General features: G+C 38.2%; 1 protein-coding gene across 2 annotated transcripts in view; it reads right to left on the bottom strand.

Moving 5' to 3' along the window:
• Positions 1 to 27646, bottom strand: part of LOC150083187 (lipid droplet assembly factor 1-like) — a 46141-nt gene that overhangs the window by 13924 nt on the left and 4571 nt on the right. For both annotated transcript variants that reach the window (XM_090377089.1, XM_090377090.1), the window contains exon 2: positions 19104 to 19362. In XM_090377089.1, the coding sequence (XP_090233215.1) occupies positions 19104 to 19341 (238 nt within the window). In that variant the 5' untranslated portion in view covers positions 19342 to 19362. The remainder of the gene's footprint in view (positions 1 to 19103; positions 19363 to 27646) is intronic.

Genomic DNA, 27646 nt, shown 5'->3' with positions numbered 1-27646 from the left:
ATGGTCTTTCATTTCGCTCAAAGCGTTTCACAATTTCATATTTTTCCTCTATCGACAGAGGCCGACTGGCCATAAGCCTTACCGGGGAAACTCCGGTGGGCCTGTGTAATTTTGGCCATAAACCATAGTATGAGGCCACTATAAATTTTTGACTCAGTCCGCCTCTGTTTATCGATAATTGCTTTTCTTTTTCTCTCTGAATCTGCAGTGTCTTCACCAGTACGCTTCCTTTTCACACCTTTTAAGTATTTTACTCATTTTTAGGGAATAAAGCACAATTACAAAATGAGGAGGCACGCTTGATACGCATAAACAAAGCTGCGCGCATGTAGCAACTGAATAAACAACACCATAAAGGCAGAGATACACTATTAACACCTCACATTTCTAGGGGTTACTACCATAAAACTTTAAAAATCGAGTTGCGTTTCTGCTAGTGGAATCTGTTATAAACTGGTAGTAAACTCGATATAATTGCATACCGATAGCTGGAATTGTGTTGGTTTTTACGTTATTATGATGAAATGTGTTTCCCCTAAAACAAATACATTTTCAGAATCTTCTCTTCATTCCTATCGTGTTGCGTTCAGTTGGGGTGATTTTGCGTTCGAGTGCCATTTCTTGTAAACACAAAGGCAAATCGTGCATAACCCAATTCGGTTCGTGTTATATTATAAGATATCATTACCGTATTTATAAATAGTGTATGATCGAATTCGTGTAGTGTAAACACGTGTTATACGAGGACTGACTGTACACGGCTCGACCGACGCAATCCATTTCTCTCGTGAAAACGATGTAATTTCCGACAAACGTTGAGCAGGAATTCGAATGCACACATATAAATATGACAGTTGGAATACAAATTCTTGTATATGTGTGCAGCTCATGCGCAGTAAAGTTGAATTTTGTTCATCTTTCGCTCTCACTCTCCGCCGTCGCACTGTATATCGATAACATATGAAAAACGACCTTGAAGATAATGGGCGGCAGTGTTGCCAAACGAAAAAATCAAGAACCGCGTAACTCCGAGTTCGCGTAAGTCGGGGTATTACTGTATAAACAACAAGCCCTTTGGGAAAAATGGGGTTAGGTGCCGACCACCCAAGATTGAACACACATTTGTAACCAAAACATTACCAAACACAATAAATAATCGTAATAAAATACTTACGCATTTTATTACGATTATTACATAATAAAATATTGCCAATGCTTTTACTTCTATCGTAAGCAAACTTGTTTTTTGTTTGATTTTCGATCCAAACAGATGACAGGCGTTCCATCTCTTCCAATTCTTTGTGTCTTAATCTAATGGATTTTAATTACACTTCAATGAAAGTTTTTATTTTCTCTGCATTCTTTCTAATTCTCGGCATTGCCTCATTTAGGTCTGTAGCACTTGCAATATCACATGGTCTTTCATTTCGCACAAAGCGTTTCACAATTTCAAATTTTTTCTCTATCGACAGAGGTGGACTGGCCATAAGCCTTACCGGGGAAAGCCCGGTGAGCCGGAGGCCGGTGTGATTTTGGCCATAAACCACAGTATGAGGCCACTGTAAATTTTCCCGGGTAAGAATTTTTTACCCAGTTCGCCTCTGTTTATCGATATTGCTTTTCTTTTTCTCTCTGAATCTGTGTCTTCACCAGGAAGCTTCCTTTTCACACCTTTTAAGTATTTTACTCATTTTTAGGGAATAAAGCACAATTACAAAACGAGGAGGCACGCTTGATACACATAAATAAAGCTGCGCGCGTGTAGCAATTGAATAAACAACACCGTAAAGGCAGAGATTAACACCTCACATTTTACTAAAGCACATTTCTAGGGGTTACTACCATAAAACAAAAAAAAACAATTTCCAGTTGCGTTTCTGCTAGTGGAATCTGTTATAAACTGGTAGTAAACTCGATCTAATTGCATTTGCGATTATACCGATAGCTGGAATTGTTGGTTTTTACGTTATTATGGTGAAATGTGTTTCCCCTTCACTGATAGAAAACACAAATACATTTTCAGAATCTTCTCTTCATTGCTATCGTGTTGCGTTCGGTTGGAGTGATTCTGCGTTCGACTGCCATTTCTTGTAAACACAAAGGCGAATCATGCATAAGCGAATTCGGTTCGTGTTATATAAGATATCGCTCCCCTATTTATAAATCGTGTATGATAGAATTCGTGTAATGTAAACACATGTTATACGAGGACTGACTGTATCAAAAAAAACAACTACATTACTATGACTCAGTTTAAAGAAGTGAAGGCAAGAACATACAATATTCTTGCACTTTTTGGTCAGTTAAAATTACATAAGACTGGATTTCCTATTCGGCCTATTGTTTCCTACAGAAACTCTGCATTTTCATTCTTAGCCACACATGTATATAGCATTATAAAATCCTTTAGACAGGCAATACAATTTGGGATTAAGAACTGCCATACACTATTTAATAACCTTAAGGATTGTAGACTTCACAGTAATGATAATTTATTCTCACTAGATGTTATCTCATTATACAGGGTGTCTCAAAAATATTGGTACAAATGTTTAGGGGAGGTAGGTAACATCTACAGGAATATGAATCGCATAGGAACCCATAACCGGAAACGTCACTGTAAGTTGGTAGATGGCACTGTTCATCAGTTCGTGAGAGGGAAAATTTCTGGTTTACTCATTCAAGCAGTAGTCGCCGCATGAAGAGCATGCATTGATATACGAACTATGAGCTGGCAGTCATGCACCCAGTGTATGGATTAGCAGAGGGCAATGGATGAGCTGCTCAATGAATTTATGGAGAACGCTTCCCAGACAGACATGTAGCGGACCACCGTTTGAACGTGTGCATCAAAATTTGTGCGATTATGGGTCATTTAGAGGTAACAGGAGTAGTGCGGGCAGACCACATTCGACGCGAACTCCCGCCATGGAAGAAAGTGTGTTGAATGCTGTCCAGAATAATCCTACTACCAGCACACGTGCTGTTGCCTCAGGAGCGTCTCGTTGCAGTGTACAGCATGTCTGGCACGACGATCCCTTATACCCCTTTCATCTGCAAAGGGTTTAGTTACTGCTCCCCCAAGATCATCCTGCACATGTGGCTTTTGCGCAGTGGTTTCTCCAAGAAAGTGTTCAAGACTTGAATTTTCTAGTCTATGTTTTGGTCACGGATGAGGCTTATTTCACTCGGGAATGCTTATTCAATCAGCACAATGATGTGTGGGCTCACAACAACCTACACGGTGTGCGCCCCCATGCGGCACAACATTGCTTTGCAATAAATGTGTGGGTAGATATAGTCGGTGACTGCTTAGTCGACTCATACTTGTTACCATCCCGCATGAACTATGCTAAATATCGGATCTTTTTTGAACAGGTTCTACCAGGGTTACTTGACGATGATCCAGCAAATGTGAGACGCAACATTTGGTTTCAACATGATGGGGTGCCTGCCTATTATGGAAGGCATGTCGTGACCATTTGAACAGGCGTTTTGGGCATCAATGGATTGGCCGTAGTGGACCCGTTGCCTGGCCCCCACGCTCACCTGATTTATCGAGCCCTGATTTCTTTCTGTGGAGGGCACTCAAATCTATCTTGTATGAATCACCTGTGAAGACGGAAATGGATCTCGTGGCGCGACTCGTCTGCATTGCTGCTATTGTCAAAGAAACTCCAGGTGTGTTCGACCATGTCCAACAATCCATGCTGCGTCGGTGTCACGCATGCATCACATCTCAAGGTGGAACCTTCGAGCATCTGTTGTAACATAATGAAATGCATCCATCTCGTACTCCATTGTTAATATTGCCCTAATGGTAGCCGAGCATTCTGTTCTCTTGCCAAAGCTATTGGCCGCAACTTTTGCCCATCTCTGCTCCCACCTCTGTCCAAACCAGATGGTTCTGTTGTCACTTCAGCCAAGGATAAAGCTGACCTGCAAGCATCCCATTTTTCTTCCAGCTCACGTATTAATGATCTTGGTAAAACACCTCCCACCATTCCCAACACGCTCCATTCAATGCCTCCTGTGGTCTTCCGTCAAAAGGATATCAGAAGATTTTGATGAATCTTGATGCTAAGAAAGCTCCAGATCCTGATGGTATTTCTCCACTTGTTCTCAAAACCTGTGCTCCTGAACTTACTCCTATTCTTTGCTGCCTTTTTTCACTTTCTTATTCCAAAGGTGTTTTTCCTTCTGCTTGGAAATTTGCTCATATCCAGCCAGTTCCTAAAAAGGGTGACAAATCCCTCCCATCCAATTATCGTCCCATTGCAATTACTTCTACTCTTTCTAAACTAATGGAGAAATCATTAACCGCCAACTCTTAAACTACCTAGAAACCTTCCGTCTGATCAACGATTGCCAGTATGGATTCGGTAAGTGTCGATCCACTGGTGACATTCTGGCTTATGTAACCCATTTATGGACTAATTGAAGGGAAAGTTTCGGTGAAACACAAGTAGTTGCTCTTGACATCTCAAAGGCTTTTGATCGTGTTTGGCATAAAGGTCTTCTAAACAAGCTTCCATCTTATGGTTTCCCAACTGTTTTTAGTAATTGGTTATCCAGTTTTCTCTCTGATCGCTCACTGAGGGTGATGGTAGATGGCTCTCTGTCTTCTAACTTCTCTACTAATGCCGGTGTCCCCCAAGGTTCAGTTCTTTCCCCCACTCTTTTCCTCTTGTATATTAATGACCTTTTCCAATGACTGGAAATCCTATCCATAGTTTTGCCGATGATAGCACATTGCATTCAACTTTACATTTTGAGAAACCTTGTCCTGCTCAATCAGCTTCAACTTCTCGAAAATCTGCTACCAATTCCTTTAATGTCAATCTTCAGGTAATTCTCCAGTGGGAGAAAGACAACTTAGTTGATTTCAACCCTTCTAAAACTCAGTCTTGTCTTATATCTCGCAAAAAGAATTCTTCTGCTCTTATGCTTATCCTTAGTGACACTCCGATTTCTAGGCAAAATGATATATCTCTTTTGTGGATTACCCTGACTTCTAATCTCTCTTGGTACAAGCATGTTAGAAATATTGCTTCCTCTGCATCTAAAAAACTTGGTTTTCTCTTTCGCTCTCGGCGTTACATTTCTTCCAAACAGCTGCTCACTCTGTATAAATCGCAAATCCACCCTGCCATGGAATATTGCTCCCACACCTGGGGTGGTGCCCCCCAAACCTCTCTCAGGCTTCTTGATTCCATTCAGAAGAGGGCAGTTAGGTTAATTAATGATTCATCTCTAACAGAGTTTCTCCACTTGCTTTCTCATAGACATACTGTTTCTGCTGCATGCCTCTTCTACAGATACTTCCACAGGCACTGTTCTTCTGAATTGGCTTCTATAATTCCCGTTCTCTCTTTCAAAACAGTCCAAACCAGTGCCGCCACCAGTTAACATCCATTTACTGTCCAACTTCAAACCCACAGAACCAACATTTCATCTTCCTCATTTATTCATTCAACTGCCGTTTTCTGGAACAACCTTCCTTCATACGTATTTCCTGAAAATTACAATCTACAGAAGTTCAAGTCCAATGTCAACAAATATCTTCTTTCGTATTCTCAACTTCCAACCCAAGCACGGTACTAAGTACTATAGGTCCTAATACCTCTTGTGTTTGGGGTTCACATAAAAAAAAAAAAAAAAGTCAAATAAATGTTTGCCACTAATTACTGTCTTGTGTCATTTCTGCTTCTTGTGCCTCTGCTACTACTTTCCCGTGATATTTCCGGTTATGGGTTCCTATGCGATTCACATTCCTTTAGATGTTACCTATCTCCCCTAAATGTTTGTACCAATATTTTTAAGACACCCTGTATACAAATGTAAACGTTGAATATGCATTAGATATTCTTTGGGATAGGGTAAATAATAACTTGATACCGATTAATTATACAAAGCTTCCTATTAAGAAAATTTTTCACTTAATTAAACTCTTAGTTGAAGCCAACTATATCACCTTTCGAGACAAAGTATACAAACAAATTTTTGGTTTTCCAACGGGATTAAATCTGAGCGGGTTAATATCGGAGATCTATATCTCAACAATTGAACATATACATTTGACGACATTTCTACCCCGTATCACATACTATGGGAGGTGTTTAGAGAATGTTCTAGTCATTACCGATAGTAGCACTATTCAAGACATTTTACATTCATTTAATAATATTCATTCTAGACTGAAATTTACATTGGAGAGGGAGAATATGGATACTAGAGTACAGAGTCATTAAATTTTCTAAATTTCACGATTACTTGGGATGCAAATAAAATCCAATTTAACATTTATCGTAGAGCTACAATCACTGGTATGCTTCTGCATTATAACAGTTATCACCTGTTCACCTACAAAATATCGATTATCTTTAATCAATTTCTCAATGCTTATAAATATTCAACGATGGAATCTGTTTTGGGCTCAGAAATACAAATATTAATCAGCAGATTCTTAAACAGGGGTTACCCACTTGCTACAATAGACAGAATTAGGGTACAAGCTAAGGATAGAATACAAAAAAATACATCAACCAGCAAAAAATACTTTATTTCTGTCCCATATATTGAACTTTGGAGCAAACAACTTAAAAGAGTCTTTAAGGATACTGAATTTAAAATTATAGCCAGGCCAATACGGAAATTACGCACTATACTGAACAATCACTCAGTCTTTTCTTTCACAACACAAATAAAGAAAAAAAAAAAAGGAAGGAAAATTGTTTTGCATTTTTTTTCGTTAAATTAATTTTTTACTGAATTTTTAATTGCATTAAATTGATTTTTAATTGTGTTCATTTGCTTTTTAATTACTGTTAATTATTTCTTACTGTAATTAGATTTTTGATTTTTTTTAAAAATTGTTTTGGTTTTAATTTCTTGAGTATCATATGGAAGTGTTCTATGTATCATATTGAGGGAAACATCTTTTATTCTTTTACAATTATTGATATCAATGTAGAACACATTGAGCTTTTAGCTCTGATTTATACCATACAATTTTGTTATATATTATAATTAAGTTATACCTTTCAAGCGAAATGGTATAGTCTAATACAGTGGTTCCCAAACTACCAAGATCTATGGACACTTTCAAAAATCAAAAAAAGGTTGCAGACTTTGTAATTTCTTTGGGATAAAATTATTATGCACCATGTGCACATGCATGACGTCCTAAGACTGAAGCTATGGTTCTGTTCCATAAATTTAATAACTGTTTCAATGGACTTTTTTGCAGTAGCCCAAGATATCTTTTCTTCTTCAACTTTGTTTTCTTCACCAGATTCTTCGGAATAATTCTCTTTTATATTATCAGGAGTTATAATGCTTTGATCAGTGAAAATCGCTGCAACTTCAACATCATCTTCAATGCATATCCACTCTTCTATGGGAGTTTAATGGTACATAAGTTACTATGGCTATAATGCCCACTCTTCTATATCATCATCATTGTTTCCGTACAAGGTTGCCTTCCGTACATATCTTAACAGTTTCCATCAGTTCTTTCACTTCAGATGTCTTCAGCTTTAGGTAAAATCTTGTACCGTTGTACACGTTGGCACTAATGACATTAAGAGTAGGAGACCGGCGGAATTACTTGACAAGTACTGGTCACTGATGGAAAAAAAGCCGTGAATTAGGGTTGAAATTGAAAGTGTCTGCAATTCTGCCCAGACACGATAGGAGGGAGTATATGATGAGAGCCCTGTCAATCAATTCGGCTCTGGAAAGATTGTGCAGGGCTCAAGGGGTAGAATTTTTTTCAGCCTGGTCTGTACTTGTTAACAGGAGAGACTGCTTCTACAGGGATGGGATACACTTAAATAGAAAGGGTGCAAGAATGTTTGCTGATGCTATCGAGGCAATGTTAGGTGGGTGGGAAAACTGCTAGATTGGGGGGATACAAGGACTAATAGATTAACAGTAGCCACTGGCAGAGGTGAAAGTGATTCTTGCACTGCTTCTATTGGAATGAGCCGCAGCCTGGAAAATAAGATGCAGGATATTTCAGAGACTGCTGGGAATCATTGGGGTACAAGTAAACACATGGGTTGTGTTAGGGTAGCTAAGAAAAAGAACAGGTGCATGTATACTTGTGTGTACACCAATGCTAGGAGTTTAGTAAATAAATTTGATGAATTTGAGGTATTGCTCAAAACATCAAAGGCAGATATTGTGGGGATTTCAGAGACGTGGTGTCACACAGATATAAGAAATGCAGAACTGGAATTTGGGGAGTACAATGTCTACAGAAAGGATAGACAGGATAGGAAGGGAGGAGGGGTTATGCTATTAGTTAAAAAACACATAAAATCCAAGGAAGTGAAGCCAGTCGACATCGCTGGACAGTGCAGTGTCGAGTCAGTTTGGTGTGACATAAGCATTGGGAGATCAAAATTGAGAGTAGGAGTGTGCTATAGGCCTAATGACTCTGATGAGTATAATAAGAAACTGTTCGGAGAAATAGAGTGGGCCAGTAAATCAGAGAGTCTTATAATGGGGGATTTTAATTTCCCAGATATTGACTGGAATTTGGGGGCTGGTCACTCACACAGTAGCAAGGCTTTTGTGGATTTATTGGATGATTGTTTTCTACATCAGCATGTTCGGGAGGCAACTAGAGGGAGTAATACTCTTGATTTGATTATCAGTAGTGATTCTTCATGCATTAAGAATCTGCAGATAAATGAACCACTTGGTGGCAGTGATCACAGTGTGCTGAAGTGGGAGTTACTCGAAGAGGTAACTACCATTAGGGGTAAAGGGAAGGGGTATTGCTTTCGTAAAGGCGACTACAATGGACTGAGACAGTATTTAAATTCTATACAGTGGGATCAACTGATGATATTGCCAACAGCAAATTCAAAATGGGAAGCATTCAAAGAACTTATCGTGGAAGCTACTAGGCTTTACATACCAACTAAGAAATATTGTTCAAGGTTTAGGCCTAAATGGTTGTCAGATGAACTAATGAGGCATATGGCAGAGAAGAAAAATGCATGGGATACATACAAATTAACACGTGACACGGACGCCTATGATAGATACAAGTTGATCTGTAACCAAGTTACAAAGGAGGTTAGGCAGGCGAAGGCAGATTACGAGAGATCCTTGGCAAGGGATGCGAAGAAAAACAGCAAAGAGTTCTTTACTTATGTAAACTCTAGAAGGAAGGGGATGAATCAGATTGGTCCACTTGAGATCGATGGGTCAACTGTTGATGACCCTGCTCGGGTAGCTAACAAACTAAATGAATATTTTCCATCGACATTCACACATGAGGAGTTATTCAGCGAGGGGAATGCCAGAGGTGTATTCAACTCTAGCAGTAAGCTAGAGAATCTTGTAATAACTGAGAGCAAAGTGGAGGAGAAATTGTTGAAGATAAACACAAGAAAGGCACCTGGGGTGGATGGGATCTATCCAGTTATATTAAAGGAGGCAGCAAAGGAGGTAAGCAAACCCTTAGCCATAATTATGAGAGCTTCCTTGGACTCAGGGGAGGTACCCATTGACTGGAGATGTGCAAATGTGACCCCAATTCACAAAGGGGGATCAAAGGCTGACACAAGTAATTATAGACCTGTGAGTTTAACTTCTGTTCCCGGAAAATTAATGGAGGCACTGGTGAAAGAAGCACTGCAGGATCATCTAGACAAGACATCAGTTATAGCTAGGACACAGCATGGTTTTGTTAAGGGGAAGTCTTGCCTGACCAATTTGATTGGATACTATGATGCAGTCACAAAAGAAATGGATGCAGGGAATAACTTTGATATTATATACTTGGATCTTAGAAAGGCTTTTGATACTGTTGCACATGGAAGACTGCTGCACAAATTGGAGCAGTGTGGCATTGGAGGCAAGTTGCTGCTATGGATAAAGGGGTGGTTGAGGGGGAGAAGACAGAGAGTGGTAATCAATGGACACTGCTCATCGTGGACTAATGTTATTAGTGGAGTCCCTCAGGGTTCAGTATTGGGGCCTTTATTGTTTTCTGTATTTATAAATGATATTGATGATGGTATATCAGGCTTAATGTCCAAGTTTGCAGACGATACGAAGGTTGGCAGGGTTGTCAAGGACACTACTGACACTATGCTGCTGCAACAGGATTTGGAAAGGTTGAGCAGATGGGCTTCGAGGTGGCAAATGAAGTTTAACATTGACAAATGTAAAGTACTACATATGGGAAACAGCAACCCCAGAGCAACGTATCAACTCTGTGGTACTACACTGACAGTGGTAGAGAATGAAAGGGACCTGGGGGTGGTGGTGCAGGCAGATATGAAGTTCTCTGAGCAGTGCAGACGAGCTGCAAGAGTAGCTCATGGTGTATTGTCAATGATATATAGGAATTTTTCTAGCAGGGATAAGGAGGTGATTATTCCCTTGTATAAGGCAATGGTCAGGCCACACCTAGAGTACTGTATACAGGCCTGGAGGCCTCATTTCAGGAAGGATGTAGAGCTGCTGGAACGAGTACAGAGAAGGGCAACTAGATTGGTGAATGGGACAAAGGGGTTCTCTTACGAAGAAAGGCTTAAGTTTTGCAAATTACAGTGTCTGGAAACTAGGCACCAGTGGGGTGATCTGATAGAGGTGTACAAAGCCTTGAATGGTTTGAGCATGCTCAATGCTGATGGGATTCTTCCTCTAGCTCAGAAAAATCACCTGAGAGGGCATAAATTCAAATTGAGGAAAGACAGATGTAGGATAGATGTGCGGAAATTTGCCTTTAGCCAGCGGGTGGTTGGTGGGTGGAACAGACTTCCATCCCTTGTCGTGGAAGTTGATAGCCTAAATAAGTTTAAGGCTCAGCTGGACAGGTATTTCGAACGAACAGAGGGGTGAAGTGGAAGTGGTTATTTTTATTTATTTATGTTACTTTTTTTTTTTTTTTTTTTTTTGGCTGATGCTGCATAAGCTTGCTTTCTTGCATCAAATGCCTCTACTAATGCTAATTCTAATCTCTTCATTTCGATCAGACTATAGATCTGCAAACATCACATTCGGCCAAAACTTTCACCACACTCTTAAAAGAGGCTTGACTGCATACCATGCAGTCATGAGTGAAAATGTTGCATCTTTGATTGTAAAACTGCATTGAAATTCTGAAGGGTCGACATTCTTATGCATCATTTTCATCATAAAATCATTTTTATAGTGACATTTAAAGTTCCTAATGACTCCTTGATCCATGGGTTGAATTAAAGGTGTTATGTTTGGTGGCAAGTAACATGGAAAATTATTTCCGCAATCAGACACTAATTTTGATTCATGCGGATGGGCCCTATAGTTGTTGAGAAGTAGCAGGCGCTTTGTGTTTGCAAGCTCCCCAATTTTCTCAAGTTCTGATGAAACAAAATCACGAACAAATCAATTGTGAAATATATCTTTGTCCATCCAAGCATTCTCTTGGGCTTTATAAGTCACAGGTAAGTGCACAATATCTTTAAAGGCCCATGGGCACTGAAATTTACCAATCACCAAAAGCTTAATTTTGATGCGTACCTGAAGCATTAGCACACATAAGAATGGTTACGCTTTTCTTATTAAGCTTAAACCCTGTTGCATTTTGTTCTTGGTTTCCAGCCAAAGTTTTTGCAGGCAAACACTTCTAGTAAAGCGCTGTAGGCTTTTCACACCAACTAAGAAATACTCTTCAAGATATAGACCTAAATGGATGTCAGATGAACTGATGAGACTCGTGGAGAAGAAAAATGCATGGGATGCATATAAATTATCAGGCATCACAGAAGCCCTATGGTAGATATAAACTAGTTTGTAATCAACTCACAAAGGACATCACACAAGTGAAGGTAGATTACAAGAAATATTTGGCTAAGGATGCAATGAAAAAAACAGCAAAGACTTCTTTACTTATGGAAAAACAAGAAGGAAGTGAATGAATCAAATTGGTCCACTCAATATCATTGGTTTGACCGTTGAAGATCCTGCTGAGGTAGCTGACAAATTGAATGAATATTTCGCATCTACATTCACATACACACAAGGAATTTTTTGGGGAAGAGGATGCCAGAAATATATCAAACTCTGGAGCTGAATGATTTCGTAATAACTGAGAGGAAAATGGAAAAGAAATTGTTGAAGTTAACCATAAAAAAGGTATCTGGGGTAGATGGAATCTATCCGGTTATATTAAAGGAGGTGGCAAAGGAAGTAAGCAAACCCTATGTGAAAGTGTCTGCAATTCTGCTCAGACACGATAGGAGGGAGTATATGATGAGAGCCTTGTCGATCAATTCAACCCTGGAGAGATTGTGCAAGGCTCAAGGTATAGAATTTTTTTCAGCCTAGTCTGTGCTTGTTGACAGGAGAGATTGCTTCTACAAGGATGGGGTACACTTAAATATACACTTAAATAATATATGCTGATGCTATCGAGGCAGTGTTAGGTGGGTCGGAAAACTGCTAGCGTGGGTGGAAACACAGACTAAAAGGTTAACAGGCTGCAGGCAGAGGCAAAAGTGATTCTTGCACTGCTTCTATTAGAATGAGCAGCAGCCTGGAAAGCTAGATAATGGAGATTTCCAGGACTGCTGGGAGTCATAGTGGAACAAGTAAATACATGGGCTGCGTTAGGGTAACTAAGAGTAGGAACAGGTGCATGTATACTTGCATGTACACCAATGCTAGGAGTATAGTTAATAAATTTGATGAGCTGGAAGTGCTAGTCAAGACAACAAAGGCAGATATTGTTGTGATATCAGAGATGTGGTGTCACACAGGTATAAGCAGTGTAGAATGAGAATTTGGAGAGTACAATGTGTACAGAAAGGATAGACAGGACAGGAGGGAAGGAGGGGTTAGCTGTTTGTTGGTGGACATGCAGTGTTGAGTCTGTTTAGTATGAAATAAGCACTAGGAAAGGAAAAACAAGAGTAGGTGTGTGTTATAGGCCTAATGAATCTGATGAGTATAATGAGCAGTTGTGCAGAGAAATAGAGTGGGACAGTAAATTAGAATGTCTTGTATTGGGGGATTTTAACTTTCCAGATATTGATTGGAACTTGTGGGTTGGTCACTTGCACACTAGCAAGACTTTTGTGGATTAATTGGATGACTGTTTTCTATAGTAACATGTTCAAGAGGCAAGAAGGAGTAAAACTTTTGATTTGATTATCAGCAGTGAATATTCATGCATTAAGAATTTGCAGAGAAAGGAACCACTGAATGACAGTGATCACGATGTACGTGGGAATTACTTAAAGATGTAACTACCATCAAGGCTAAAGGGAAGGGCTTTTTCTTTTGGAAAGGTGACTACAGAGTTCCAAGACAGTTTTAAAATTCTGTACAGTGGGATGAACTGATGATGTTACCAACAGAGAATTCTAAATGGGATTTAATTTTGGAGGCTACCAGGCTTTTCATTCCAACTAAGAAATACTGTTGAAGGTTGAGGCCTAAATGGATGTCAGATGAATTAATGAGGCTTGTGGCAGAGAAGAAGAATGTATGGGATGCATATAATGTATCAGGTGACACAGAAGCCTACGGCAGGTATAATGTAATCAGGTCACAAAGGAGGTTAGGCAGGTGAAGGCAGATTACGAGAAATCTTTGGCAAAGGATGCAAAGAAAAACAGCAAAGAGTTCTTTACTTATGTAAACTCTGGAAGAAAAGGGATGAATCAGATTGGACCACTTAATATAGATGCGTTGAGTATTAATGATCATGTTCAGGTAGCTGATAAACTGAATAAGTATTAATGATCATGTTCAGGTAGCTGATAAACTGAATAAGTATTTTGCATCTACATTCACACGAGGAGTTATTCAATGAGGGAAGTGCCAGAAGTTTATCAAACGCTAACAGAGAGCTAAGTAATTTTGTAATAATGAGAGCAAAGTGGAGGAGAAATTGTTGAAGTTAAACATAAGGAAGGCACCTGGGATGGATGGGATCTATCCAGTTATATTAAAGGAGGCAGAGAAGGAAGTAAGCAAACCCATAGCCATAATTATGAGAGCTTCCTTGGACTCAGGGGAGGTCCCCATGGACTGGAGGTGTGCAAATGTATCACCAATTCACAAAGGGGGTTTAAAAGGTGACACAATTAACTACAGGCCTCTTAGTGTAACTTTTGTTCCAGGGAAAATAATGGAATCACTGGTTAAAGAAGCATTGCAGGATCATCTAGACAAGACTGCAGTAATAGTTAAGACAGAATGGGTTTGTTAAGGGAGGTATTGTCAGACCAATTTGATTGGATAATATGATGTGGTCACAAAGGAACTGGATGCCAAAAATAATTTTGTTATCATATACTTAGATTTCAGGAAAGCTTTTGATACTGTTCCACATGGAAGACTGCTGTACAAACTGGAGAGGTATGGCATTAAGGATAAATTGCTACAATGGATAAAGGGACGGTTGAGTGGGAGATGACAGAAAGTAGTAATCAATGGACACTGCTCTTCATGGACAAATGTTATTAGTGGAGTTCCCCAGGGTTCGGTGTTCGGCCCATTGTTGTTTTGTATATTTATCAATGACATTGATGAAGGTATATCAGGTTTAATGCCCAAGTTTGCAGATGATACAAAGGTTAGCAGGGTTGATAACGAAGTAAAGACAGTATGCTACTCCAACTGATTCTAGATAAGTTGGGGAAATGGGCTGAGAAGTGGAAAATGAAGTTTAAAATTGGCAAATGCAAAGTACTGCATATGGGTAGCAATAACCGAAGAGAAACGTACCAACTGTGTGGTACTACACTCAGGGAAGTGGAAAGTGAAATAGACCTGGAGGTAATTGCGCAGTCAAATATGAAGTTCGCTGAGCAGTGCAGACGGGTTGCAAGGCCAGGTCATGGAGTCTTGTCAATGACATATAGGAATTTTGCTAGTAGGGACAGGGATACAAGGCAATGATCACGACACACCTAGAGTACTGTGTACAGGTCTGGAGGCCTCATTTTAGGAAGGATGTAGAGTTGCTAGAACGTGTACAAAGAAGGGCAACAAGATTGGTAAGGGAAAAAAAGGGGTGCTCTTGCCAAGAAAGGCTTAAGTTCTGCAAATTTTAGCACCTGCGAGGTGATCTGATTGAGGTATATATGGCCTTGAATGGGTTGAGCAAGCTGAATGCTGATGGGATTCTTCTTGCTCAGACTAAGAACCTGAGGGGACACAGTTCCAAATTGAGAAAGAAAGTTGTAGAATGGATGTGCAGAAATTTGCCTTCATCCAATGGGTAGTTGATTGGTGGAACAGGCTTCCATCTTTTGTTGGGGAAGTTAACAGCCAAAATAAATTTAAGGCTGAGATGGACAGGCATTTGGATCGAATGGAGGGGTGAAATAGGAGGGTTTTTTTGGCTTATGCTGCATAAGCTTGCTTTCTTGCATCGTATGCCTCTATTAATGCTAATGCTTAGCCATAATTATGAGAGCATCCTTGGATTTGGGGGAAGTCCTGCAGACTGGAGATGTGCAAAGGTATTCTCAATTCATAAAGGGGAATCAAAGGGTGACATGAGTAATTATATACCCGTTAGTTTAACTTCTGTTCTGGAGAAAATAATGGAGTCCCTGGTAAAGAAGTAATACAGGATCATCTAGACAAGGCTGCAATTATACTTTAAACACAGCATGAGTTTGTTAAGGGGGAAATCTTGTTTGACCAATTTAATTGATTATTACTAACATGTGGTCACAAAGAACTGGATGCAAAAAAATAATTTTTGTTATCTTATACTTAGATTTCAGAAAAGCTTTTGAGAATGTTGCACATAAAAGAGTGCTGTACAAATTGGAGCACTGTGGCTTTAAGGGCAAGTTGCCACTATGGACAAAGTAATGGTTGAGTGGTAGACAAAGAGTGGTATTCAATGGATATTGTTCTTCATGGACTAATGTTATTAGTGGAGTCCCTCAGGGTTCAGTGTTAGGACCATTGTTGTTTTCAATATTTATCAATAATATTGATGATGGCATATGGCTTAATGTCCAAGTTTTAAGATGATACAGAGGCTGGCAGAGTGGTTAATGACAGTATGCTACTGCAACAGGATCTAGAAAAGTTGGCAGAGGGACTGAGAAATTGAAACTGATGTTAAAACTGATAAATTCAAAATACTGCATATGGCTAGCAGTAACCCCAGAGTAACATACAAACTGTGTGGCACTACACTTACGGTAGTGGAAAATGGGAAAGACCTGGGGGTTATTGTGCAGTCAGATATGAAGTTCTCTGAGCAATACAGATAGGCTGCCAGGCCAGCTCATGGGGTCTTTTCAATGATATACCGGAATTTTTCTAGGAAGTATAAGAAAGTAATTATTCCACTGTATATGGCAATGGTCAGCCACATCTTGAGTACTGTATACAGCTCTGGAGGCCTCATTTTAGGAAGGGCAATGAGAATGGTTAGTGGAAGAAAGGGATGCTCTTACCAAGGAAGTTTTCAAGTGCCTAGTCTCCAGACTCTGCAAATTGCAGTCTGGAGACTAGGCACCTGCGAGGTGATCTGATTGAGGTGTTTAAGGTTTTGAATAGATTGGGCAAGATCAGTGCTGATGGGATTCTTCCTCTTGCTTAGACCACTCACAAGAGGGGCACAAATTCAAATTGAGAAAGGACGGTTGCAGAATAGATGTGCAGAAGTTTGCCTTCAGCCAAAGGGTGGTTAATTGTTAGAACAAACTGCCATTTGTTGTTGTGGAAGTTGATAGTTTAAATAAATCAAGGAAGAACTAGACAAACTATTGGAGGTAATGAATAGGCGAAATGGGAGGCATCATGTTTTTTTTTCCTGATGCTGTATAAGCTTGCTTTCTTGCATCATTTGCTGCTGCTAATGCTGATATCTAATCAAGCAATATAGTCCAGCAAGCATATCTTTACAAGAAACTAATCTATCTCCACAAGTAACTTCGATAATTGAGAACTACACTATATATCAACTTAAGAGAAATAACAATAATACTGTTCATGGAGTGTGGCCATTCTTGTAAACTCAAGAATTCTTGCTTTAAATGCATTCCACTGCAGACATCCTTAGATGCAGTGGCAATACATGTTCTCCTAGGAATTATATTAACAACAGTTTCAATCTACCTATCACCAAACAAAGAATAAACTTATAATGATCTGGACGAAAGTTATGCTATAGACTTGTTCTGTTCCGTATTGTTTATTAGCTGACTTTGGGGCTCCCCACATACAAACAAATGAGGAAACCTGGAATTGCTGCTTGACAAAAATAATCTAACAATGTTGAATACTGGTCCTGATACTTAATTTCTCCAACTGAGCTACTCTTGCAGACCGTCTGCACTGCTCAGGCAGATATGAAGTTTTCTGAGCAGTGCAGGCAGTCTGCAAGAGTAGCTCACGGTGTCTTGTCAATGATATACAGGAATTTTTCTAGCAGGGATAAGGAGGTGATTATCACCTTGTATAAGGCAATGGTCAGGCCACACCGTGAGTACAGTATACAGGTCTGGAAGCCCGGCTCATTTTAAGAAGGATATAGATCTGTTGGAACGAGTACAAAGAAGGGCAACAAGATGTGAATGGAACGAAGGGTTGCTCTTACGAAGAAGGGCTTAAGTTTTGCAGATTACAGCGTCTGGAGACTAGGCACTTGCGAGGTGATCTGACTGAGGGGTATAAAGCCTTGAATGGTTTGAGCATGCTCAATGCTGATAAGATTCTTTCTCTTGCTCAGAATAATCACCTGAGAGGGCATAAATTCAAATTGAGGATAGATGTGCAGAAGTTTGCCTTTAGCCAGCAGGTAGTTGATTGGTGGAACAGACTTCCATCTTTTGTTGTGGAAGTTGATAGCCTAAATAAATTTAAGGCTGAGCTGGACAGGTATTTGGAATGAATGGAGGGGTGAAATGGGAGCGATTTTTTTTTTGGCTGATGCTGCATAAGCTTGCTTTCTTGCATCGTATGCCTTTACTAATGCTAATGCTAACTACAGCTGTAGACTTGACAATCTACTCTCCAGCATTTTTTCCACTCATCCACTGGTCAACTCTGGACAACCCACTAAATCAGTGGTTTTCAACTGGGATGCTACGGCACCTTAGGGTGACAACAACATTCCAGGGGTGCCACATCATTTGGGTTTAAATTATTTAAACTTATTATTTTTTTAATTTATATATTTATTTCATTATAAAAAGGTGTACAGTATCTTTTTAATTTTTTGGTGATCTATAATTGATGTTTACTCTATATAAAAAATAAAATTATTATATATATATAATTTGTATTATGAACTGTAATTTTGTTTATAGTTATGTTATTGTAATAACTAGCATATAACATTTTTTTTTAATGTTAGACATACAGAGAGAGAATCAGATCTAACAGGCAGAAAATTGAGTAGGGGTGCCACAAAATAAAAAAAATTACTTAGGGGTGCCGTTATGAAAAAAAAAGGATCAAAAACCACTGCACTAAATAGGGCCATCATCCAATAATTTGTGAAATTCAAATATCTAGAATCCCTCAGGTAGATACAAGTTTAAAATGGAAATTTTTCAGAGTTAATTGGAATTTCAAACCTCTCATCTGATGATTAAATTATCAAATATGAATCCATTAATGATGTCATACACGAGATATCATGATATAGATTCCAAATGCTGCAACAATGCCATATCCAAAATCCGTATTGGTCCTATTAAACATGCTAATCAGTGGTGAAGTGATTCATGCCAACTTGCCAAAAAAGAGAAAAATCAGACATGGGACCTGTTTCGTTTGAATATTGAGATCAAAAAAGTATATTATAGTTATACAAAACAGTATAACAGCATCAGAGTATATTGAAATCAAAACAGAAAATAGTGTGTAACCAGTTAGAGAATATTGATGGGCAAAGGCACATGGGAGGATTTCGTTTAATTTACAAATTTGAAAAAAAAAAAAAAAAAAAAAAACACAGAAAAATTAAAAAAAAAAGAATAAAAAGTGATGTTTAGTCAGATGCCATAGTTACAGGGATTAATACCATGATCTAGTATTTCCAGAATAAAAAGCAATATTAAGTATTTTATATTCAAGAATTCAAAATTATTATAATTATTCTTATATGTTCTTACCTTCAACAAACAGAAAACCCATTAATGATAATGATAATGTTGCCATAACGAAGCATACAAAAGTCATAATGGGAACAGCAGACAGTCCTGCTATAACCAGAGCACTAAATGCTATAAAAGGATGATCATTCACAAAATTTTTGCACTCCTGTTGTAAAGGCAGAGTGGCGTATTGATCAACTATGGACCTTATCTGAAAGGTTGAGAAATAGTTTCTAAGTTCATCAAGAAATGCCATTATGAAACTTGGATTCAGGTCCTAATATAAAAGAAAACAATTAATAAAAATGCTTAAAAACAACATCAGAAAAATAATTTGATATTTTTTAAAACATATCACATCACAGAAATTCAACTCATTAGCAAAGTGCAGAGATATCACCCTCATCTCTAAGGCACAGTTGTTTATTAATAATTGCTAAGACTTACTCTGATAGAAATTCTGCTTTGTGTATGAAAGTATGGGAGTGATACCTACCCCACCCAACCCTCTTATAATACCACCACTTCATTCTCACATCCAGTTAAAGGGATTTCTGTAAAACTTAAAAATTACAGTCCACACACTATCAAATTGACAGTTATAGTATTGTATATTGTAGGCCAGTATGCAAATGATTAGTTGCTTTTTGGTGTCTATGTATGTTTCTATGTATTCATTCAAAAGTTCGTTCACCTTTCTTGATTTTTAACAAGTGCACTGGGGAATATATCTCCAGTTCCCCATAACTATTTGGTTAAAAAATCAAAAAAGTAAGCAGTCATATTTTCAAAGGTTTCATTCATCTTTCCAGATTTTTAAACAGGAATGTATATACAGTCATTCCCCGGCTTATGTAATAAGAATAAAGTCGAAAATAAAGAGAATAAATTGAGAAAATAAAGTAAATAAATAAAAAAAAAAGAAAAAAAGAAATCGAGAACAAAGTCGGAATCTTGACTTTACGTAAGTTTTTGCCGGCTGGTGAAAACTTTAAAAAATAGTGGAAACTTATTTTGCATCCCGTAGGAATAAATGGAGGTATCGTGAAAATACTGTAATGAACCCAATAATACATTGTTTCTTTTTTTTTTTTTTTTTTTTTGGTAATTTGTTCCATGGCCTCGGAAGTTGAAATTTTCACTATATAACTAAGCTATTTATCTCTCTAAAAGGTCATTTTTAAAATGGAAATTGCACTACACTTTCATCGTTATCATATGTTCTGTTATAAGAATCAATTTTGAATGCCTTTGTGATATTCTTCTAAAACACATTTTTGGAGGTCACTACCATAAAACAATATGCACTTTCTGGTTTATTAGGCTTTTCTGTTAGCACATCTATTATAAACAAGTAGCAAACTCGATCTTATTGCATTTGCGATAATACCAATAACTGGAATTCTGTGGGTTTTTACGTTACGGTATTATGGCGAAATGAGTTCAACTTCACTGAAATCTTCTATCGTATAAAAAAACATAAATAAATTTTCAGAATCTTCTCTTCATTACTTTTTACTTATTACGAGAACAAAGGACCAACGGAAAGCAAGTGCTGACAGTGCTAGGAAACAAAACAAAATTGATTCAGAAATGAAGATTTGGTTTTGCTAAAATGCCAATTAGAGTGATGAGAGGAATGAACTACTACAAGACATTGAGCAACCTTGGGAAGAGTTCCAAGCGAGATTTGTCCAGTGGAGAAATTGTTCTTGACGAATTCTTAAGAGTTAGCATTAGCATTAGTAGAAGCATTTGATGCAAAGCAAGCTTATGCAGCATCAGCCAAAAAAAAAAAAAAAAAAACCACTTCACCCCTCTGTTCGTTTGAAATACCTGTCCAGCTGAGCCTTAAACTTATTTAGGCTATCAACTTCCATGACAAGAGATAGAAGTCTGTTCCACCAACCAACCACCTGCTGGCTAAAGGCAAATTTCCGCATGTTTATCCTACATCTGTCTTTAATCAATTTGAATTTATGCCTTCTCAGGTGATTATTCTGAGCGAGAGGAAGAATCCCATCAGCATTGAGATGCTCAAACCATTCAAGGTTTTATACACCTCTATCAGATCACCTCGCTGGTGCCTAGTCTCCAGACACTGTAATTTACAAAACTTCAGCCTTTCTTCGTAAGAGCACCCCTTTATACCATTCACTAATCTTGTTGCCCTTCTCTGTACTCGTTCCAGCAGCTCTACATCCTTCTTGAAATGAGGCCTCCAGACGTGTATACAGTACTCTAGGTGTGGCCTGACCATTGCCTTATACAAGGGAATAATCACCTCCTTATCCCTGCTAGACAAATTCCTATATATCATTGACAATACACCATGAGCTACTTTTGCAGCCCGTCTGCACTGCTCAGAGAACTTCATATCTGCCTGCACAACCACCCCCAGGTCCCTTTCATTCTCTACCACTGTCAGTGTAGTACCACAGAGTTGATATGTTGCTCTGGGGTTGCTGTTTCCATGTGTAGTACTTTACATTTGTCAATGTTAAACTTCATTTGCCACCTCTCAGCCCATCTGCTCAACTTTTCCAGATCCTGTTGCAGCAGCATAGTGTCAGTAGTGCCCTTGACAACCCATACAGAAAACAATAATGGACCCAACACTGAGCCCTGAGGGACACCGCTAATAACATTAGTCCACGACGAGCAGTGTCCATTGATTACCACTCTCTGTCTTCTCCCCCTCAGCCACCCTTTTATCCACAGCAGCAATTTGCCTCCAATATCACACTGCTCCAATTTGTGCAGCAGTCTTCCATGTGCAACAGTTTCAAAAGCCTTTCTAAGATCAAAGTATATAATATCAAAGTTATTCCCTGCATCCAGTTCCTTTGTGACTGCATCATAGTATCCAATCAAATTGGTCAGGCAAGATTTCCCCTTAACAAAACCATTCTGTGTCCGAGCTATAACTGAAGTCTTGTCTAAATGATCCTGCAGTGCTTCCATTAATTTTCCTGGAACAGAAGTTAAACTCACAGGTCTATAATTACTTGTGCCAGCCTTTGATCCTCCTTTGTGAATTGGGGTCACATTTGTACATCTCGAGTCTGTGGGTACCTCCCCTGAGTCCAAGGAAGCTCTCATAATTATGCTAAGGGTTTGCTTACTTCCTCTGCTGCCTCCTTTAATATAACTGGATAGAACCCATCCACTCCGGGTGCCTTTCTTCTGTTTATCTTCAACAATTTCTCCTCCATTTAACTCTCAGTTATTACAAGATTCTCTAGCTTCCTGCTAGAGTTGAATACACTTCTGGCATTCCCCTCGCTAAATAACTCCTCATGTGTGAATGTCGATGCAAAATATTCATTTAGTTTGTTAGCTACCTGAGCAGGATCATCAACAGTTGACCCATCGATATCAAGTGGACCAATCTGATTCATCCCCTTCCTTCTAGAGTTTACATAAGTAATGAACTCTTTGCTGTTTTTCTTTGCATCCCTTGCCAAAGATTTCTCGTAATCTGCCTTCGCCTGCCTAACCTCCTTTGTAAATTGGTTACAGATCAACTTGTATCTATCATAGGCTTCTGTGTCCTGTGTTAATTTGTATGTATCCCATGCATGTTTCTTCTCTGCCATATGACTCATTAGTTCATCTGACATCCATTTAGGCCTAAACCTTGAACAATATTCCTTAGTTGGTATGTAAAGCCTAGTAGCTTCCAAGATAAGTTCTTTGAATGCTTCCCATTTTGGATTTGCTGTTGGTAACATCAACAGTTGGTCCTACTGTATAGAATTTAAATACTGTCTCAGTCCATCGTAGTCGCCTTTACGAAAGCAATAACCCTTCCCTTTACCCCTAATGGTAGTTACCTCTTTGAGTAAATCCCACTTCAGGACACTGTGATCACTGCCACCTAGTGATTCATTTATCTGCAGATTCTTAATGCATGAAGAATCACTGCTGATAATCAAATCAAGAGTATTCCTCCCTCTAGTTGCCTCCCGAACATGCTGATGTAGAAAACAATCATCCAATAAATCCACAAAAGCCTTGCTAGTGTGTGAGCGCCCAGCCCCCAAATTCAAGTCAATATCTGGGAAATTAAAATCTCCCATTATAAGACTTTCTGATTTACTGGTCCACTCTATTTCCTTGTACAGTTTCTTATTATACTCATCAGAGTCATTAGGCCTATAGCGCACTCCTACTCTCAATTTTGATCTCCCAATGCTTATGTCACACCAAACTGACTCGACACTGCACTGTCCAGCGATGTCCACTGGCTTCACTTCCTTGGATTTTATGCATTTCTTAACTAATAGCATAACCCCTCCTCCCTTCCTATCCTGTCTATCCTTTCTGTAGACGTTGTACTCCCCAAATTCCAGTTCTGCATTCCTTATATCTGTGTGACACCATGTTTCTGATATTCCAACAATATCTGCCTTTGATGTTTTGAGCAATACCTCAAATTCATCAAATTTATTTACCAAACTCCTAGCATTGGTGTACACGCAAGTATACATGCACCTGTTCTTTTTTTTAGGTACCCTAACACAACCCATGTGTTTACTTGTACCCCAATGACTCCCAGCAGTCTCTGAAATATCCTGCATCTTTTTTTCCAAGCTGCTGCTCATTCTAATAGAAGCAGTGCAAGAATCACTTTCACCTCTGCCAGTTGCTAGTGTTAATCTATTAGTCCTAGTATCCCCCCAATCTAGCAGTTTCACGACCCACCTAACACTGCCTCGATAGCATCAGCAAATATTCTTGCACCCTTTCTATTTAAGTGTATCCCATCCCTGTAGAAGCAATCTCTCCTGTTAACAAGTACAGTCCAGGCTGAAAAAAATTCTACCCCTTGAGCTGCACAATCTTTCCAGGGCAGAATTGATCGACAAGGCTCTCATCATATACTCCCTCCTATCGTGTCTGGGCAGAATTGCAGACACTTTCAAATTCAACCCTATTTCACGGCATTTTTTCAACAGTGACCTGTACTTGTTAAGCAATTCTGCTGGTCTCCTACTCTTGATATCATTAGTTCCAACGTGTACAACTATATCACCTTTTGTGCCCTTAAAAGTTGATAATGATATCATAATAGCTGAATATCCAAGTGACTCCAACATTCTGGAACGTATTTAAAGAACTATTGACAATATCAATAATGAGCTTGATGAAAATGAAGGCAACAAAGGAAATGAGGACAATAGCAATATTACACCTTCCAAACAAGAAATGCTGGCAGCAGTTGAAACTTTGTGTCGAAGCATTCAGTGGAAAGAAAATGTAAGAGAAAATATATTTGAGTGTTTAAACAAATGCGAACATTTTTATGAATGGTACAGTAGAATCCAGTGTACATCAAAAAATAGCCAAATATTTTACAACGTAATTCTTAAAAGTATGTATACTAATAATTGTGCACATCCTTCAAGTAGTAATTTCTTAATATGTACGTATTAATAAATTAATTGTTTTAAAATGTTAGAAATTTCATTCATTCCCGCTTATTTCTGAATTTACAGTACTTTTCACTTTTGAAAATGTCATATTTCTTTATAACGAAATTCCTGTTTAACAAATTTTTTCAAGGGAACGATTGATTTTGTTATATAGAGGTCCGGATGTATATACACACATCGATTGTATATATATTTATATATATATATATTTATATCCAATGTTTTAAATAAAATAAAATAAAATAAAACATAAGCCAGCAGTAGTATGGCAAGAACTGTAGAGCGAAAATTAACATAAAAATAATCCCAATAAACAAACGAACGAAATGAAAGAATAGACATAAATAGTAGCCCAGAAACCCTTATATTTATTTTGATTTTGTTATCGTTTGGTAGTTCCTTTAACCCTCTTTTGGTGGTATTTCACGTCTTTCGGAACTGGTACTTCTCGGGGGGGGGGGGGGTACCGCTAAATTTATATGTAATTGGCATTATCCTAAAATTTGTACAGTTTTTGTTAATTGGATTTAAAACTCGAAATTATATAAGGGTTTCCGGGCTACTATTTATGTCTATTCTTTCATTTCGTTCGTTTGTTTATTTGGATTATTTTTATGTTAATTTTCACTCTACAGTTTTTGCCATACTACTGGCTTATGTTTTATTTTATTTTATTTAATTTAAAATATTGGATGCATTTCAGCTTCATATGGAGGAATTGCATGTCGCTGCCTCTAATGAATGCTTAATTAATTATTTATTTATTTATTTATTCACTTTATTATAATTTAACTTATGGTAATATTTAATATAATTCAATGATAGTATATATATTTATATATATTCAGCTCATGGTACTACTCTAATTTCTAAACTAACATTGTTCTCTGTCAGGTCAACGATGATCAATGAGCACTATGTATTTTAAATTAACATTCTTAAAATATCCGTTAGATTATAATTTAAATTAGTATTCTAAATTATAAAACCTCTAAATTCTATTATTTATTTTAGTTTATATTACTGGTTATTCCACCTCAAAATTGATTTTCAACATAGTGTAAATTGATCATCACAGAAACAGAGAACCCCTTATCGCTGTTTTACTTTCAATTTGGCTGGTTGACTCCAGACGAAGTCACCCGAATTGGGGGTATGAAATGATAAGACATGTATATTTTACTTTTGTATTTTCCTTCTATGCGTTTTCCATAGATTTGTCTAAGTACATATATATATTGTAATATGATTATAATACTATAACCTTCCTCACAATATATAAACATATACAACACATTCTGGACATAATGTATCCATTGCCATCATTAATACAGTATATTAAAGCAGTACATTAAAGAGTATATTAATGATTAATATATATATATATATATATATATATAGTTTTTTTTTTTATATAGTTTTTTTTTTAAGCACTACTTTTAAGCCAATGTTCTATATTTGTTAAATTTTCCACTGTGAACAATGCTGCATTTTTTGGAATTATAGGCGATCCAACAACTGATAATACAACTACGGCTAGGCAGTTAATTAGGCCTTAATTACTGGTAATACTTCCCACCAAAAAAACAAAATCTATTGGAATCTTGACCTACAGGGATGGGATACACTTAAATAGAAAGGATGCAAGAATATTTGCTGATGCTATCGAGGCAGTGTTAGGTGGGGCGGAAAACTGCTAGCTTGGGGGGAGACAAGGACAAATAGATTAACAGTAGCCACTGGCAGAGGTGAAAGAGATTCTTGCACTGCTTCTATTGGAATGAGCAGAAGCCTGAAAAACAAAATGCAGGATATTTCAGAGACTGCTGGGAGTCATTGCGGTACAAGTAAACACATGGGTTGTGTTAGGGTAGCTAAGAATAGAAATAGGTGCATGTATACTTGCGTGTACACCAATGGTAGGAGTTTGTTAAATAAATTTGATGAATTTGAGGTATTGCACAAAGCATCAAAGGCGGATATTGTTGGGATATCAGAGACGTGGTGTCACACAGATATAAGGAATGCAGAACGGGAATTTGGGGAGTACAATGTCTACAGAAAGGATAGACAGGACAGGAGGGGAGGAGGGGTTATGCTATTAGTTAAGAAACACAAAGTCCAAGGAAGTGAAGCCAGTCGACATCGATGGACAGGGCAGTTTCGAGTCAGTTTGGTGTGACATAAGCATTAGGAGATCAAAATTGAGAGTAGGAGTGTGCTATAGGCCTAATGACTCTGATGAGTATAATAAGAAACTGTACAGGGAAACAGAATGAGCCAGTAAATCAGTCTTATAATGGGGGATTTTAATTTCCCAGACATTGACAGGAATTTGTGGGTTGGTCACTCACACACTAGCAAGGCTTTTGGGGATTTATTGGATGATTGTTTTCTACATCAACATGTTCGGAAGGCAACTAGAGGGAGTAATACTCTTGATTTGATTATCAGTAGTGATTCTTCATGCAATAAGAATTTGCAGATAGAGGAACCATTAGGCGGCAGTGATCACAGTTTGCTGAAGTGGGATTTACTCAAAGAGGTAACTACCATCAGGGGCAAAGGGAAGGGTTACTGCTTTCGTAAAGGCGACTACGATGGTCTGAGACAGTATTTAAATTCTATACAGTGGGACCAACTGATGATGTTACTAACAGCAAATTCAAAATGGGAAGTATTCAAAGAACTTATCTTGGAAGCTACTAGGCTTTACATACCAACTAAGAAATTCTGTGCAAGGTTTAGGCCTAAATGGATGTCAGATGAACTAATGAGACATATGGCAGAGAGGAAAAATGCATGGGATATATATAAATTAACATGTTACACAGAAGCCTATGATAGATATAAGTTGATCTGTGACCAAGTTACAAAGGAGGTTAGGCAGGCGAAGGCAGATTACAAGAAATCTTTGGCAAAGGATGCAAAAAAAAACAGCAAAGAGTTCTTTACTTATGTAAACTATCAAAGGAAGGGGATGACTCAGATTGGTCCACTTGATATCGATGGTTCAACAGTTGATGATCCTGCTCAGGTAGCTAACAAACTAAATGAATATTTTGCATCGACATTCACACAAGGCGTTATTCAGGGAGGGGAATGCCAGAGGTGTATTCAGCT

Source organism: Mastigoproctus giganteus, chromosome 7, assembly GCF_048544385.1.
Source record: "Mastigoproctus giganteus isolate SK-2022 chromosome 7, ASM4854438v1, whole genome shotgun sequence".
Classification (NCBI taxonomy): Eukaryota; Metazoa; Arthropoda; class Arachnida; order Uropygi; family Thelyphonidae; genus Mastigoproctus; species Mastigoproctus giganteus.
Note: the sequence above shows the minus strand (reverse complement) of the source record. Positions and strands in the feature narration are given on the sequence as shown.